We start from the raw sequence: 16,655 nt of genomic DNA on the forward strand, positions 1-16,655 counted from the left end.
CGCGGTCGATCACTACAAGAATAATCGACTACGGTTCGTCAATAGTTTGCCTACTGCTTACGTTCTACTGCCTACTGCCAGTCCCATTGTAGACGGATCTTTCCTCGACTACTAGGTGTTCTACAGTAACTTCTCCTATAAAATTCCCCCCGCGTGCCCGTATATGAGGCGGAATATAATCTTTATTATGTACCGATCCATTATGCAGAGGCACCTTTCGCGCGCGACGTTACTCGCTACGTGGAGATAATGCGAGTTTGTTGACATCTTATCGTCGCCGATCATTAGGAAGCGAGCGTAGAGCGTGCCGCTTCGAATCGCCGGCACGTGTTGCCGAGATATGCAGTCTCGTAACGCGCGTGACAGAAATCCGGTACATCGGATCAGGATTTATCGCCTAAATCTGCGACGTGTAACACAGAGGAGGGTAGAAGCGGAAGTTTCACCCCTCGCCTCAGGGCGAATACACGCGCGCCTTCTTAAAAGGCACCCCTCGTGCACGGACGTCCCGCGTAGAGGGAGAGGGGAAAGAAACGAATTCGGAAAAATAATTCGGCGCTCGACGTTGCTTCACGCTCGAGGAGGAGCGGATAAAGATCGGGGGCAGTGGCGGCGGTAGGCGGTCCGCATCGGCGAGGAACGGTAGTCGATAAATATGATATCGTGATTAATACAGCCGGCGATTAGTAACATTAATAGAAACGCGATACACACACGCACGGCAACGTTACATAACGTGCCGGCGAGTGAGCGTGCAACATAATCGTCGTTGCGCGTGGATCTAGAAAAATCGATCGTGTAACGCACGCACGTATGTGTGTGTGTGTATGCGCGCATGTCTGTGCGTGTGACTCGCATAAGTTATAAATATATACGTGTAATGAATAGAGAAACTCGCGTTTGGCATCGCGAGAGGCTGGCTGCGACCACGCGAGTCACTCTTTTACGCTAAGAGAAAAAATATCTGAAAGAATAATAAATATTTCTGCAATGTACGTACTATTGACATATTTACATGTATTTACTTAAATCTAAATTGTTTTATATTGGAATAGAATAAGCAATTGTGCTTTTATGAGACACTTAAATTTTCCTTAAGATTTTAAGAGAATGCATCTTCTCTCTTGATTTCTTAATATTGTTGATTTTCTTGATTTCTTGATATTAATTTAATTAATAATCTTATTTTTAATTTTCTTATTCGGGAAATATATATATTCTTAGTACCCGTCGGACAAATATCTTTTATTTCTTAGATACTTTTTCTCTCGGCGTACGGCTCTTTCTCCTCGCCTCGCTTCGCCTCGTCCCGCGATGGCGAACCGAAGGGGCCGCGAAGAGGGCGGGAGGAGTGGACGGGGAGGGTCGGTAACAATTACAAGTAACTTGCAGATGTGTGCGGAAGCGCGAATAATGCGACCGGTTGGTTTAGCGCTTTTACGTGTGCGTAATCGCAAATAAAGCGACCCGCCGTTCGTTTCGACACATACACGTACATATGTATACACACGCGCGCGCGCGTACACACACACACGCATCATATGACGACGCGAGTGTGTGTACAACGACTCGCATTGAATAATTGTGCGGCTGGGTGGGGTAAGCACTTATCTGCAGAAACACGGCTTGCGAGATTCTTGCTCGCCGGAGCCTTTGATATTGTGCACGTGGCCGGCTCGATTGGCTGCAAGGATCTGTCCGATTGCGCAACTCCACCGACACACGGCCTCACGGAGATTCGTGGATTTTCTTGTCCGCGCGGATCACTGCGGGTTTGTGCAAGCAGAGACCGGTCTGACGCGCTCGTACCTGAAATATCTCTGACAATAACAAGGATATTTCAGGTACGAACGAAAGCTTTTCTCTCCACTTCGAGGTACGCCGGATACAGAAGGGTGCATCGGACGCGATGATAATGTAATTTCTTCGCAGGCGCAGGGGAGAGATATCGTAGCTACGAGAGAGCGTGTGTATGTGTCTGTGTGTGCGATGGATATAAATTGAAACAATTATCGAAATGAGAAGACGCGCGGCGGAGCTGACGTTAGTGAGATTAGCGAGACGTCCGAGTGGACGGGAATATCAAGAGGCGACAGAAAAAAGAACAAGGGGAACTCGCGGCTAAATTACAAAATCCCAATTAGAGATATAGTCCTGATGACCGAGATGCGACGTCATCGCCGTAGGTCATCCGCGCTCATTTCGAGGCTCCCGCGATTACGGAATCGAGTGAGTCAATGAACAGGGCGATAAAATGGCAATCACAAAGTGACGAGTCTGAAAAAGTGCGGAGGATGCAAGTAGAATCGCAACGCGCCGCGCTGCGCTGCGGCGAGAAACGTCGGCCGTAAATATGCGCTCGTAAAATCGCGCGCACACACGCGCAACGGCCGCGCGCGTACGCACACGTGTGCACACATGCGTCATGCGATTTTTCCAGCGATAAAGCGGCTCGCCGCGTATGTATGTATATGTGCGACTACACATTTGTACTTTTATAGATTCTTTTTACGCGCGTATCTCCGCTAGAGACTCGATCATCGGGCTCGCTCGATCGACAAGAATAACACGAGAAAAAGGAGAATGCGAGAACACGATTCGTGTGCCCGTCGCAAAAACGCACCATCCAGTTTGTCGTGAGAAATTCGCGATCTCTGAAAGTTAATTTGTCTCACCGGGAGAACGTAAAGTGAATGTCACAGTAATTGAACCTTGTTCCAATGATTGAAACATTAATGACATAATTGTATTTAATATTTCTAAGAAGAACACCTTTAAGATTTCGTTAAAAGGAATATCTTTAGGTCAATTTATGATATTATTCAATGATCAATCTATCATTGAGTCTGTATTAGTAACTGTAATTAAGACCTGATGCATTTTTCAGTTCAATCACTGGTGCAATCGACATTATCTAATCCCATATAGCACAAATGTCCAAAATACATTTCAGAAACGTCCCAGAAATCTGTGATATCTTTGGGATGTTTCTGGAATGTATTTAGGATATTTGTACTGTATAGGATATCTAAATTATGATTAAAATTATGATTGATATTTTATTTATTATTATATTATTCCCGATTATTTTATTTCCTATTATTTGTCGGTCGCTGGCAAATCAAAGTTTCATATAAACTTTAATTCTACCAACAATTTATTAATTATCTATTAATAAAATTGCATAACTGTGTTTTTGTCTTGTTAGCTCGGTCACTGAAATATTTGCGTTATATTCTGTGGAACGAACAAACAAGGTGACGTGATTAGTGACACGTGAAATGATTATTTTTCTTTATTTGAAATTGCTTAAATATACTCAATAAGTTCTTATAGATCGTTGTTGCGTGACTGCGGTGTGAACGTACCCGAGAAGTAATATTGTGCCATACTCATGCAGAGGAGTAGTCCATTTTATCGGACAGCAACTTCACGAAAATTTACGTCATCCTGTTATTCGATTGTCGCTATCAGCGCGTGCTAATCATCGAGACACGTGTCGTGCAGATTGGGGATGAAAGAGCCATGGAAACATACCCCGAGTGGAACCGCGGACAAACGGCATCGCCGCGAGACGAACGATGCGTTTTGCTGGCTGAAATAATAACGTATTTTCTAACTAATACAATTCCCAGCCGAATCGCTGAAGAGAGAAATGTTACACTAAAAAGACTTTATTAGAAATCAATTAACGATAACATTTCGGCCTTGTTTTGTTACAGAGCCGGCGCGCACGAGATTGAAACACAATTGCGGCGATATCGACTTAAATATAGCGGCCGGTTAATTCTGGAATTGATCGATCGACCGTCAAGATCCTCGACTTATTGTCATTAAACTTATCTCGATCTTTGTGCAATTGACCTTAGTCGCGGCGATGGAGGGGATCAACGCGTGGTGTGGTGACCGAGGGGAGAAATTATTTTGCTCGCTTTGCTCGGCGTGTGTGCGCCTAAAGGCCAACGTACAATGAACGGAGAAACTGCTGGCCGTTGCACATTCAGGAAATATACCGAATAATAATCGATGAACGGTGAGCACGTGAATACTCATGCTGGGCATTGCGCGAGTTGCAGTGAGACCTCGAAGCATTAATATAAGACGCTGCTTGTGAAACAATCGCCGTAGAATATTTCAATGTCTCTCTAGCGGTATCTTTCTCCTACTATCTTAATCTCCACCGTACACTTTATACAGCGACTTATCTCTTGTATGTGGTTCAAAAGTGTACACATCAGAATTAATCATTCACAGTGCGATCCCCCCGATTGTTTTGAGCGCATTGAGACGATTAATTTTTTTAAATTATCCATACATGTTGGCGCTTATTCGTATCTTCAACTACGGCTGTGTGTGTATGTGTGTGTGTGTGTGTGTGTTTTGCACGTCCGTAGGAAATCACAGCGATACGTGCATTTACGTGGAGAGAAATTCATTTTATCAGAGAGCAACTTCGCGCAAATTTACGTCATTCTGTTATTCGACTTCAGGACGTCTTTTTTATTCTTTCGCAAAGAATCCATAATAATGTGATGTTTCTTATCTTTCTCGGCGGTGAAGAAAAAATTTCACTTGCTCTTATACTTTGATTGTCAGTCGACGATTGACGAAACTATTTTTTTGTTGTTTATTGTCGTTCGAATTTTCCGTTGATATCCAATTTATAGTGACAATACTCGAAAAATAGTCGAATCAATAAAATAGATTATCTATCAGTTTCTTTTGTGCTGTATGTATAAATTTTAAATTCAACTATTTTCGCAAATTGCTCAAACAGGTTGATTACACAGTTCAAAACATTCGTCTGTCTTTTTCTTGATTGTTTGTACAGTTCGCTCCTCGGCGCCGTCACTACTGGGCGCGCTCGGACAGTAATGTGGCGCCATCTAACGTTGACGGTCCCAACCAATACTTCAAACGCAGCTCGTCGTCGCTCCAGGTCACCACCTGCGTCAGTCAGTGCGTTTTGCTCCGCAATTCTTCTAACGTCAGTCACCGTGAGCAGTCGTCTCTATTTCTCCGCAGTGTATGATCGTTCTCAACGTTGGACCACATTGACGTAAGGTAATAAACCGCTGGACGAAGGCATGCTAGAGCGACCGCGGCGCGTTTATAGGTGCAATTCGCGTCCTGTTTCCACGACATGCTTCGAGTTCGCGACTGATTGCAGCACTCAGCCGTATCACCGCGTTACCTTATCCGGTAACCAGGTGATCTTCACGAAGGAATTCGTTCTCATACGCGCGCGCGGTGCGTATGTGTGTGTGTGTGTGTATGTGTGTCGCTATGCGCATACGCACGCATGTATGTGGATGTAGTTGTGTGGTTGTATACATGCGAGATGCGTGTCAACTGGCAATCCTGTTAAAGGATCATGTAAATAATGTGTGAAGCAGGTATCCCTGTTTTGTGTGTATAATGATCAAAATACTTCATAATAGATGAAACGTTAGCAGAATTGCTTATAATTGAAATCAAGTTGTTTCTTTTCAACAAACAATTAACACATTTAAACAAATTTAAACAATTTTTCTTATGTTTAATTTGTTTCGAATTTTTGTTTATATAATTGTTTGTTATTGAAATCAAGGTGCTTGTTTTCTTGAGCTATAAATAACTATGGATCGAAATAAATTAGGTATGGCAAAAAATGTATTCTTTATCATTGAAATTGAGGTTTATGGATAGATATATATATATATATATAGAGAGAGAGAGAGAGAGAGAGAGAGAAATGGTGAGTAAATTAAATATTAAAAAAATTGAATGTTTATTATTGAAATCAGTGTTTGCTCATTTTCTCGTATAAAAGAAACTAGATACTTTAAATATTTTTTTAATGAAATCTTTGGTCAAATAAGAATTTTTTATTATATTTCCTGTTATAAGCATAATATTAAGATAACTTAATTCTTCTTGTTTTAGGCACAGCGTTGCTGAGAAATGGCAGCAGAAGATGCGACCAATAATTTTATCAGGGATCCTGAGCTACGCTTGTCGCAGTTTCTGTATGTTGGGAAAGAATATGCTGACTACCATCCTGGAAATTGGTTTGTCCATGATTATTTCCGGGCCGTCAATATTATGTCCATATTAGAATTAGCTGAAAATCCCAAAAAGCAATTGATACCAATTGAATTAATCACAAAGGTAAATATCTGCACAAATTGCCTAATATACTGTGGATCTTTTGTCATAATTGTTCCTAAAGTGAAGATATTTGCAGGCATTTGACAGTGGTCTTGTCCCGTGTCCAGAGACTTTAGTGTTTGCTCTGGCCGTTTGCTGCAGACAAATTCAAAGTGAGAAATTACGTCATGCAGCATACAGAAGTGTAGGAAAGATCTGTGCATCACAGCAGTACCTCATGCTGTTTGTCAAATTTGTTTCCAAACTGAGCAAACAGAAGGAGCTGGCTGCAGATGACAATGCTAAAAGCGGATGGGGTAATGGCCTCAGAAAAGCCATTAATCAATGGTACTTGTCCAAAGAGCCATTGGACTTGGCAAAGTGCATCACAAGATGCAGGAGTAGATATGGCTGGAAACATAAAGACATTATTAAACTGTCTCATCCTGTAGCTAATAATCCAGGTAAACACACAAAACTGTATTTTGTAGAGAAAGCACAAATCTGCTTTCTTCGAGATTCGCTAATTTCTTCAGTTTGTAAATCCAGTATTATTCTTTCCACATATTTCTTTACATATATAAGCCATCATATGGGTTTTCAGGATAATGTCAACGGTAGAGTTGTCTAGAAATGAATGATTAATGAATATAGCTCGTAGAAGTTAAATAATTAAATAAGTACAATTTACATAGTGCATTTTTTATATTACATTGTGACCGATAACTGTAACTGTTAGTCAATGACGAAGATGTTACTTAGACAGTTAATTATTTAATAGAAATGGGAGCAGTACTGCAATATATAATACACGGTATGAAACGTACCAGAGCGTCTCTGGAGAAGGAACCTGATAATCCAAAAATTACCGAGATCATGGAATATATACAAAAGATCGAAGATTTTAAACACTGCGAAGACGAGGTTCGTGCTGCTGCCTTGCTAGAAGCATACGAATTATCACTGGATCATGTACCCGGACACTTGTTAACATCCAAAGAGGTAAACAAAAATAAAAATATACATAAAATCTTTTATTGCTATTTATATGCGATTTTGGTCGAAAAAAAGTAATAAGATGATAAATATTGCGCCATTAACACATTAAAAATTACAATTTATGCGATAATAATATATACTCGTCAATATCTCAGCAAATTTAGCCATTTATTTAATCAATTCTGAAATAACCTCACTAATAATAATGTTCGATGATTTCGTATACAGATTTGGAACGTATTGATATCATTAATGGATATGGTCACACTTCTAAACAACTTGCAAAGAATTCACAATCTCGAAATACTCAAACCAGATGCACCGGCGGTTGGGATAATAACAGAACAGCTTGTTAATGAGGAGCGTTTAACACGAGATAAAGTTCATCCTGCGTTGGTTTTGATTACCATCAGGAATTACGAAAATTCTGGAAAGTACGTGTGCAGTTACACGTATGTAGTTTTAAATTATTGAGGGTCATCACTTATAATGAAACATTTTCTCAGACCTCTCAGCTACGAGAAACGAAAGGTCAAGGAACAGGCAAAGAAACCTCCTCCGCCACCGCCTAAACCGAATTCCAGAATAATTGATGCTTTGTACAAGACATTGAATTTGTCATTTTCAGTGAGTCGAATTCTTACACACATCTACTTAATAATTATAAATTATTACTCATGTGATCGTATATGACTTCAATATATTATGTGCGTATCTGTTAAAATTAAAATATATTTTACAACGAAGTTGTATAAGTTGTAAAATATATTTTACAACACAATGTGAGTGTTTGCTCTAAATCAATTTCTTTTTATTTTTGTTAAATGTTGTTTATACAAGTATATTACATTACTACAATTATTTTCAGCATCTGCAACCCACTGGTTTGCGTTACATGGTGACGATCGACATGAACAAGGTGATGCTGGACACGCGCGCTTGGCACAACGCCAATCTAACCGGCGCTGAGGCTGGCTGTATGATCGCACTGTCGCTCGTTCGATGTGAGAAGAACGTCACTGTGGCTACATTCAAGAACGTCGGAGTACACACAGTGAACATCGACAAGACGGCATCCTTCGGCCAGACCATGCGAAGACTGTCGCAGATGCCTGTCGGAAATGTCAACTTGGCTAAACCGATGTCGTGGGCCGCACATCAAAATAATAAATACGACGTCTTCATCAACATCGTAGACCAAGTGCTCGCAAAGTCCGACACATCTGAGGAATCTCTGATAGCATACAAAACAAAATTAAAACTCCCACACACAAAGTAAGTACTCGTTTTTACGTTATCGTTATTTTATAAATTGAAAGAAATTGTTCTAATTTCGAATTATTTATCAGTCTCGAATTATTTATCAGTCTCTTGAAGTATTAGTCTGTTCTTTATAGTTGCATTAATTTGCACAGTTTGTACTTAAAAAATAAAGTAGATACATATTTGATATTTAATGGGAAAAAAAAATGGAAAAACAAGAGAGTTCAGAAAGTATAGCTATAAAAAAAAACAGACATATATGTAGACTTTTATATGTATATCTTTATATTAGGGCTCGGAATAGTTTACCAATTTCGGCCGATTCTCGGGAGCTACGCCTTCTACTTTCCTCTTGCCGCGAGCGGGCCACAAAAGTGACGGTCGAGCCTCCAAGCTTGAAGCCGCGACTAGCCGCGACCGTCACTTTTGAGGCCCGCCACGCGGCAAGAGAGAGATAGAAGGCGTAGCTCCCGAGAATCGGCCGAAATTGGCAAACTGTTCCGAGCCGAGTCCCTGCTTTATATGATCAAAAAGTAAAAATAAGACCTATAAGAGGCAACATTGTTTGGAGGTATGTAAGTAAATAAATACTCAGCTGATAATACTCCAATGTGCTTCAAGTGGATTTCTTTACTATGTATCGTTTATTCACGTATATTATTATCAATATAATTATTTTCAGCATCTGCAACCTACCAGTCGTTATTTACGATTGTTTATTTATGTACCTCAACTTAACACTGCATCTTATATTCTTATTTTTATATTTTGATTGTATACTACAGTCTTTCTTTATTTAACTTTTATGTGAACTGTAAGTATAACGTTTCTCACACAGGCTAATTAATTGTGCTGTATGCTCTTCCTCGACATATTATAAAGCGAATCCTGACAAAAATATTCTAACGATCAACGGCTTCGACGAGACAGTACCTACTGTTATCAAGGCGTTCGCTAAGTCTCTATTCTAAACGGAAAAACGTTTAATTTTTACTGGTAAGTAGTATCGATATTTTAAACGATTGCACCTGCGTGATGTTAATACTTCTGACTTATGTCACAACAGGAGACTTTCCTCGACATCTTTTCCTGGGAAGAACGAAGAAATATTCGACTAGGAAAGAAATTGATCTTGTTAAAGCAAATTTCCACGTGAAAGTGAAAACACACGGCCAGTTCAAGAAGCCGACAATGGGATTATGGATTTTCCTGCAAAAAATGTATTCAGTAGAATCAAATTACGACGAACTGAGTACGAATACAGTCGGAGAAAAGTTACGAGGAGCTTTCGCAGATTACTTAAAACAGTGCCGAATTTTGAGATTCAAACTGTCTCGCCTTTTTTACCAGTTCCGAATGTCGGCTCGTTTGCACACTCATGACTGAATCAAATTATTTAACTTCGCTATATGTCTCTGATCATTTTAAGGTCGAACAGAGAGACGTTTTTAGAACGTACGGTAGATAGATGACGATGAAGATCATTATCAAGAACATAGTGTAAGTGATCGTGCATCATTATTGGCACGTCGACAGTTAACATTAATATTTACTGCATGTTCTTAGCGTTAGGAAAGAGCTGTGTAGCATTTTCCTTTTATTTGTTAACAGCATATAAAAAGGATCGGATATTTTTTTACTCCGGTTTGGACTTTCGACGATACTACTTAAACGTAACTCGGCGATCTTATTTTTTCAACGAAACATTATAGCACAGTGTTGTGTCGACCTCATCATATAAGCAATATAGATTAGTTAATATGGACCATTTTTTATTAAGCTGTTGCATATGAGTTCTTGTGTGAAGTCTTGGAAGCCGTCAGAGTGCATATTTCCTTAATAAAATGTTCTCTTCATTTCTTTTTTTTTACAATTATAGATTTTAATTCTTAGCTGAAATTTATAATTTTTCCAAATTCAATTTCTCTAAATATAATTAAATATAAAAAGGAAGAAGTCAAACTTCCATTAAGTTTAATTATTTATAAGAATAACTAATGATATTTCTTTAGATTTCATTAGTGTTTCTGTGAGAATTGATATTTCAAGAAGCTAAAATATCATATGCAACTGCGTAATAACCTCTCACGTTTTAAAAACTACAAAAAGAGAAGAGTACAATTCAATAGTCCTGTGTTTCAATAGTCCATATTACGTAAGACGCACTACGCAGCAAAAAAAATTAGGATAAGACTGCATAACGGATACGGGAATACGTATCTCAAGTAATCTAACGGTGCATTTTTTGACTAATGGTAAAAAAGAAAAAGTCTTACCTAATATTATATTGCTTGCTTGTTTCCACTGGTTGACAGCGATGCTTCTTCGTAATATAGTGCATGATAGATTTTTAACGTGACCTTGAAAAGGCAACACACTTCTGGAACCGTGGTGCGCTTCTGGACGGTTAAATAATAATCTAAAATAAGTAAAAGAAAAAAGACAAAAAAAGAAGAAAGAAAGCGAACGACGAGGAAGATGATGAACATAGGAACGTTGAAAATTCTCCCACTGTGATATGCATTTAGCCCCAAAGAGTTATAGACTTACATTAGTATAATTTTACTGTTACTATCTCATATTTGCCATATCCAAAGTGAATGCGAGACAAATACTAAATACACTACTGAATAATACTGTGATACGAGATACATTGTTGTTGTTCAAACTAGGGAAATGGTATTTAAGCGACGCGACCAGAAGCGCACCGCGTTTATAATATTTGTTGAATTAGTCTCTGCGCGTGTTAGACCGCGTGAATTTTCCGTTGAAAATTCTGCAACTCGTATTTCGAAGAAAAGAATGTATTTTTTCGATTCGCGGATTACCATCCCTCAGTTTTTCCCTTTGTACTGTAATTATGAGCCCTCTTTGTGCGCACATTTCCTTGTTACGGTACGACAACAATCGAATAGATTGTTTTAAGAAATTTATAACTTTTTTACAGAAAACTATTGCATGTATAGTTATTCTTTTCATTATAAAATATCAGTAGCCTAAATTAAAAACAATTCGAAGGATGTTCACGATAATTTATTCAATTTTAATATTTTTAGAGCATATATTGTATGTTATATATTTTCCTAGAGACTAAATAACTTCGAAATTTCATTTGTTATAAACGTATTTGACTCATTGTTAAAAAAGATGCCTAAACTATCATGTAGAAAATTGTTTATCATTCGGTAATCTGTGGATCGAAAGTTATCGATGTGAATTCTATTTCAATATATGGTGTTCCGAAAAAAAGTATATGAATAGGCTATTCTTTAAACGATCTACCTTCGATCTACTCTTAATGATTATAAAGTCGAGCTAGTTATTAAAAACTACAATTGTACTACTGTTGGCAAATCGATCTTACGAAAAGAATTGATTTTTTTATTATCAATTGTCAAGAGACAATTAGAGATAAGTTGAATTTTCTCAGAGTCCGATTGTGTATTTATCAGAAAAGATACGTATCTATTTCGAGGCGCATTCATGTAAAACGATTATAGCAAACTTCTTAAAAACGTTGAACGTGTATTCAAACTTGTATAAAAATTCCAAGCGGAGTCGTAATGCGTTTTACCGACGTAAGTTAGCGTAAGAATTTTGCATTTTAAAAGAAAACTCACATGAATGATTTTTATAGTCTCGTTTGCGCGACGTCTCTCTCTCTCTCTCTGTTTAAAAAATTTTATATGAATTATAATTTATCATGTGTGTAACAGTATCTATTAGACGGACTGTTCCTAATCGAACTTCGTGTTTTGCAAGTCTATTGCGCTTAGAGAAATTATTTATATATTCACTATATACATACGTGAAAGCACTTACACACACATGACATACGCGCATCTCATGTTCGCATCGTTTGGCGTCAGTAACGTCACATTTTTTTACGCGTAAATTTCCGACGCGAGGGCGGAACTTCTTCGGGAAACGAAACGTCTAGTTTAATTAGTAATTCGAGAGTTTAAGAATATATATGCTACGATTATACTAGTAGCTCAATGTATTCGCTGGCATTAGCAAGTAGGCATTACAAGTATTTGTATATGTACGGGAGTGCGTTACAACCAGAGAGGATTCGTTGGAGAAAAACCCCTTTCTTCAGATACAATCAGGAACAATCGATCTACTTGATCCTAAACTCAATCAATTCTGACATCAATCCAAATAACTCAAATAGTTCCTTTCAAATTTTGTAAAAGTGTTAAGGCTCTTTGTACGCCATGAGAATTAAAACCGCTGATTCCTCACTGCGATCATTTTAATTGATGACATCAGAAATACACGTTCAAAATTCTAGTAAAATATATTCAGATAAAATGACACGTCCATCAAATGATCGATTGAGCAGATTTTCAAGTACTTCAAAAGTTGTCTTGTTTTAATAAACAATAAATAAATAGCCGTAAAATTAGCAAGATGTGTATCTACTTTGACATATATTGACACTATGACTATTTTTCAATTGCATCATTTTGTTACGTTGATTTTATAGCTATTTACTGATTAACAAGATTTTTTACAAATCTGCTCAAACGATTGCGTCGTTTTTTTGGGCATGTCTTTTTAATAAAATGCATTTTGCAAGAATTTTGAACGTGTATTTTCTTACTTCTGATGTTACTGGCCAAGACACAAGATTACAAGGAAACAGGAATCTTAATTATTCAAGCAACGCTATACATGCTTTGCGAGATTCAAACTCGAATTCCTCTCGGGTTGTGATGCACGACAGATCTATGTATTCGCTAATTACTATATAAAAATACGTCCGAAGTACACGTATAGACTGGCAGACGAAGGAGAAAATGGAAAAAAAGAGAAAAAAAGGAACAGACGTTGGAGGAGAAAGCAGTATGAGAGTCAAGTACAGGCAAAACCTGAAGAGAACCGTACACTTCTCTCTACTGTACTGTTATTTCACAGTCCGTTGATTTCAGGATGCGCTGTATGATTGAATAAGGCGATGATAAAGAGGAACATAAAAAAACGAAACAATATGTTGAATGTGTTCATACTAGAGAAAGAGGACAAAAAAGATGAATATTTACCGCGTAAGAGGAAAGAGGAATGGGAGTAAAAATTCCGTATTATTACATAGTTATTATAACGTGGAGAAAAAGAAGAGGAGAATGTAACGGGGAATCGAAAGACCAAGATGGAAGAAGATTCAAAACACACATAGGCACCAAGTGCACGTGCACGTGTCATATGGCAACTCGATTGCGCTACATTCTGGCATTTCGCGATACTTACGACGAAGAGGAAACGTAAAATCAGCCTCGTCGCCGAAGTTCCGGGCTGACCGTTGATTTTGACCGGGAAGCGTGTGAAAAAACCCATTTATCCGACTCGTACGTAGTGTTCCACGCGTCACTCGGGCACGCATTGATCATTAACTGTCGCGGTGCAATCCGCAATTCATTCGCGAAGTCTGCATAGGACTAAGTGCTTGCGACCATGTTGACTAACATGCCGGTTAATTAATCCTGGTTGATCCTTCGTTACGGCTAGAGGGGACACGATATATGAAAAGAAGTAACATTATGTGATTATAAAATTTCTATCCAAATTGCGGTGCTCTCGAAAGAGCCTTCGTCTTTATATTAAATTAGGGACCAGGAAAATCCGTTTACTATGAAAATACTTACGTACCCAATTTGCATACGGCTTGTTGCAATTTCACTTTGTCTACACACCATGGCCTTTTGTACACCGATCGTTCAATTTGCATATCATTTACGTAGAGAGAATATTATAGTTTCTCTTTCTATAAATTCTTTACTTTTACAATATTTGTAGTAGCGCAGGAATAGACTGTCAGTAAAGTCCATCTTGTTAAGGAGCATAGTAAATTTCACTAGAACAAATTTTTTAATAGCACATTTCAGTTCTTAAAATATAAGTAGCATATATGAGATAGAAGGACAGTCAATTACGACAGAATGTCGATTTATTCCTCGGTTACAAAATTCTATAATAATTTTTACTACAAAATTTTTTCTGTGTTATGATTTTATAATAAATCATCTTTATTTCGATAATGCGTGTATTAAATTGGTATGACATGCCTTTTTGATGCGTGTTATATCAGTTTGGTACACCGTTTTTTTGCATGCATCATCGAAATTAAAATAATTTGATAGACGATTATTTCATATATAAATAACGTATTAAACGACTAGTATAAGATTGTACACGATGATGTTTTAGGATATAATCCTATATATAGTCGTGTATATTATAATATTAGGATTTTGGTTAGTCGCAGAAGTGATCAAAATTTCAATTATTATTAGGCTCTATGATTAACAATCAAGTAATAATCATATACTTGATTAATCAGATAAAAAGCTAAGCCTGTGAGAACTAAGCGCTAGATTTAAGTGCACAAAAGTTATTAACAGTTCTTTCAATGAACCAAAATTATGTAATAATTATCTTTAATATCATAAAATCTTATGATATTAAAGATAATTATTACATAATTTTGTTTCATTGAACTATTGTTAATATTCGTACACTTTAACTCAGCACTTCGCTCTCACAAGTCAGTTTCTTCTTATGCAAAAATAATCGTAATGAATTCGATCGCAGTTTCGCGTTTAATTATACCGAGAGATGTATTAATTTGAGTCGTCTCTTTTGATACGTAATAAGCGGAGTTTGATTGAACAAGTTCAATTTCTGTGAATCTCTTCCGAAGGAGAGATTTCGCATCCGCGAATGATTGCCCGATCGAAGCACTTCCTACAGTTCTCTCACCTGACTTTCTTGCGTCTCTCTTTCTTAGTCATATGCAGACTTATTCCTGGCTGAGTACACACAAGAGTACGAAATAGCACCCCATGTTCCTTATAGAATTATGTATAAAAATGAGAAAACTAATAATTCCATAATTAGTACATTGTCGCTTCAACCGATAAGAAACTAGAAGAAGTGCTCAAACGTTTTTCGAAATCCCTTTTCGAAGCAAATGCCAAAAGTACGAAAGATAAAAAATACAAAAAAAAGAAAGAAAGAAAAAAGTATAGAACAAAATGATATATGCAACTCTATTGTACAAACCGCAATGAAATACCTCGTTACTTGTTCACAGTGTAAAATAGCAAAGCGAATTGTACTAACTCTGTGAGTTACAACGAAAATTGTCCTTCTGGTTCGTGATTCACGCACTGAACGCCTATCTTTTGGCCTTACTTTTTTATACACACGAAAATCTGCTGTGAGAGGGCGAGGTGAAACGATTGATTCGCAAACTAACAATAATCGTTCACTCGTTGCTGCCCGTTTCGGCGTTTTATACTGATCGCTCGGAATTATATGTCGCTGCGAATTGGTATACTTTCTGTTTCCTTTCAAGGATAGTATTATTATTCGTAGATCATATTTTCACACAAAGCGTACGACTCGGTGATTTGCGATATGTATATCGACGAATTCATGGAAATCAAGGTGGAGACGCGATCGCCGCGTTTACGAGGCTGCGTCGGAAAGGCTTCGGGATCGACTATACGGCGAGTCGAAATTTTGAGAAAATCACTCGTCATTCGTCGTGTTTCATTCTTAAAACATCGCAAAAATTAATTAAAAATTAATTTAAATTAACATCAAAAAGTTGAGAAGTCTCTTGTATGACTAAAATTCGCAATGTAGCTAAGGATAACGTTACACACACAAGCATGTGTCTCAATGATCATTGATTATCATTAATAAAATTAATGATTATCTTCTTCTAATGACGATCATCGAAACAGTGGAATGTTTCCTATGATATTGTCCTCGGTAAAACAAAGTGGAGTCGAGCGACAAATTTCCCCTCGAAATTTGATCTCATCGAATCTCAGATTCAAAATCTTGCAAAGCTCTTCTCCGACACAGCCTGCATATTCGTCATCCTACCGACACACGCGCAGAGTGTCCGTTACACGATTTCGATATTATTTTTGTACCTAAGTAAATTCGCGAAACATTACGTGAGCCCAGCGGTTAGATTGCTCTGGACGAGCGTCAGTAAACTCCACGTGGGAGCGAATTATGTTACTATCGTCGTTATATAACGGTTGTATTTCGGTAAGAAAACCATAATAAGCGGGTGAAAAAAATATTATAATAGAGAATTGATTATCATGTTTACGAATTCCGTGCTGTTTTTGTTACAGTATGAACTGGATCCTTGAATAAATTTCTCAAAACCCAAAACGCGAAGTTTTTTTATAAGACCGATTTTCACCAAAAAAGTGGCAGTAACAATGTTAATAGCAAAA

The 16,655-nt window shown here is 37.8% G+C and overlaps 1 protein-coding gene across 3 annotated transcripts; it reads left to right on the forward strand.

Annotated features, from left to right (window-relative positions):
- The first annotated feature begins 4,902 nt into the window (after positions 1–4,902).
- On the forward strand, positions 4,903–16,590 carry LOC116849045 (60 kDa SS-A/Ro ribonucleoprotein-like). 3 transcript variants are annotated; one of them, XM_032825773.1, is made up of 10 exons: positions 4,956–5,064; positions 5,591–5,737; positions 5,926–6,150; positions 6,227–6,593; positions 6,911–7,131; positions 7,357–7,562; positions 7,635–7,755; positions 7,997–8,403; positions 9,230–9,387; positions 9,458–16,590. In XM_032825773.1, exons 3-9 carry the CDS (start codon positions 5,944–5,946, stop codon positions 9,360–9,362), a joined length of 1,662 nt encoding a protein of 553 aa, XP_032681664.1. In that variant the 5' UTR covers positions 4,956–5,064; positions 5,591–5,737; positions 5,926–5,943; the 3' UTR covers positions 9,363–9,387; positions 9,458–16,590. The 3 variants fall into 3 exon arrangements, with proteins under 3 accessions (XP_032681663.1, XP_032681664.1, XP_032681666.1); XM_032825775.1 differs by having other exon boundaries at positions 5,016–5,064; positions 5,639–5,737; XM_032825772.1 differs by lacking the exon at positions 5,591–5,737 and having other exon boundaries at positions 4,903–5,064.
- Positions 16,591–16,655: the final 65 nt, after the last annotated feature.

The sequence above is a fragment of the Odontomachus brunneus genome, unplaced genomic scaffold (genome assembly GCF_010583005.1).
Source record: "Odontomachus brunneus isolate Ranch 3 - 2012 unplaced genomic scaffold, Obru_v1 Obru_scaffold_104, whole genome shotgun sequence".
Taxonomy (NCBI): Eukaryota; Metazoa; Arthropoda; class Insecta; order Hymenoptera; family Formicidae; genus Odontomachus; species Odontomachus brunneus.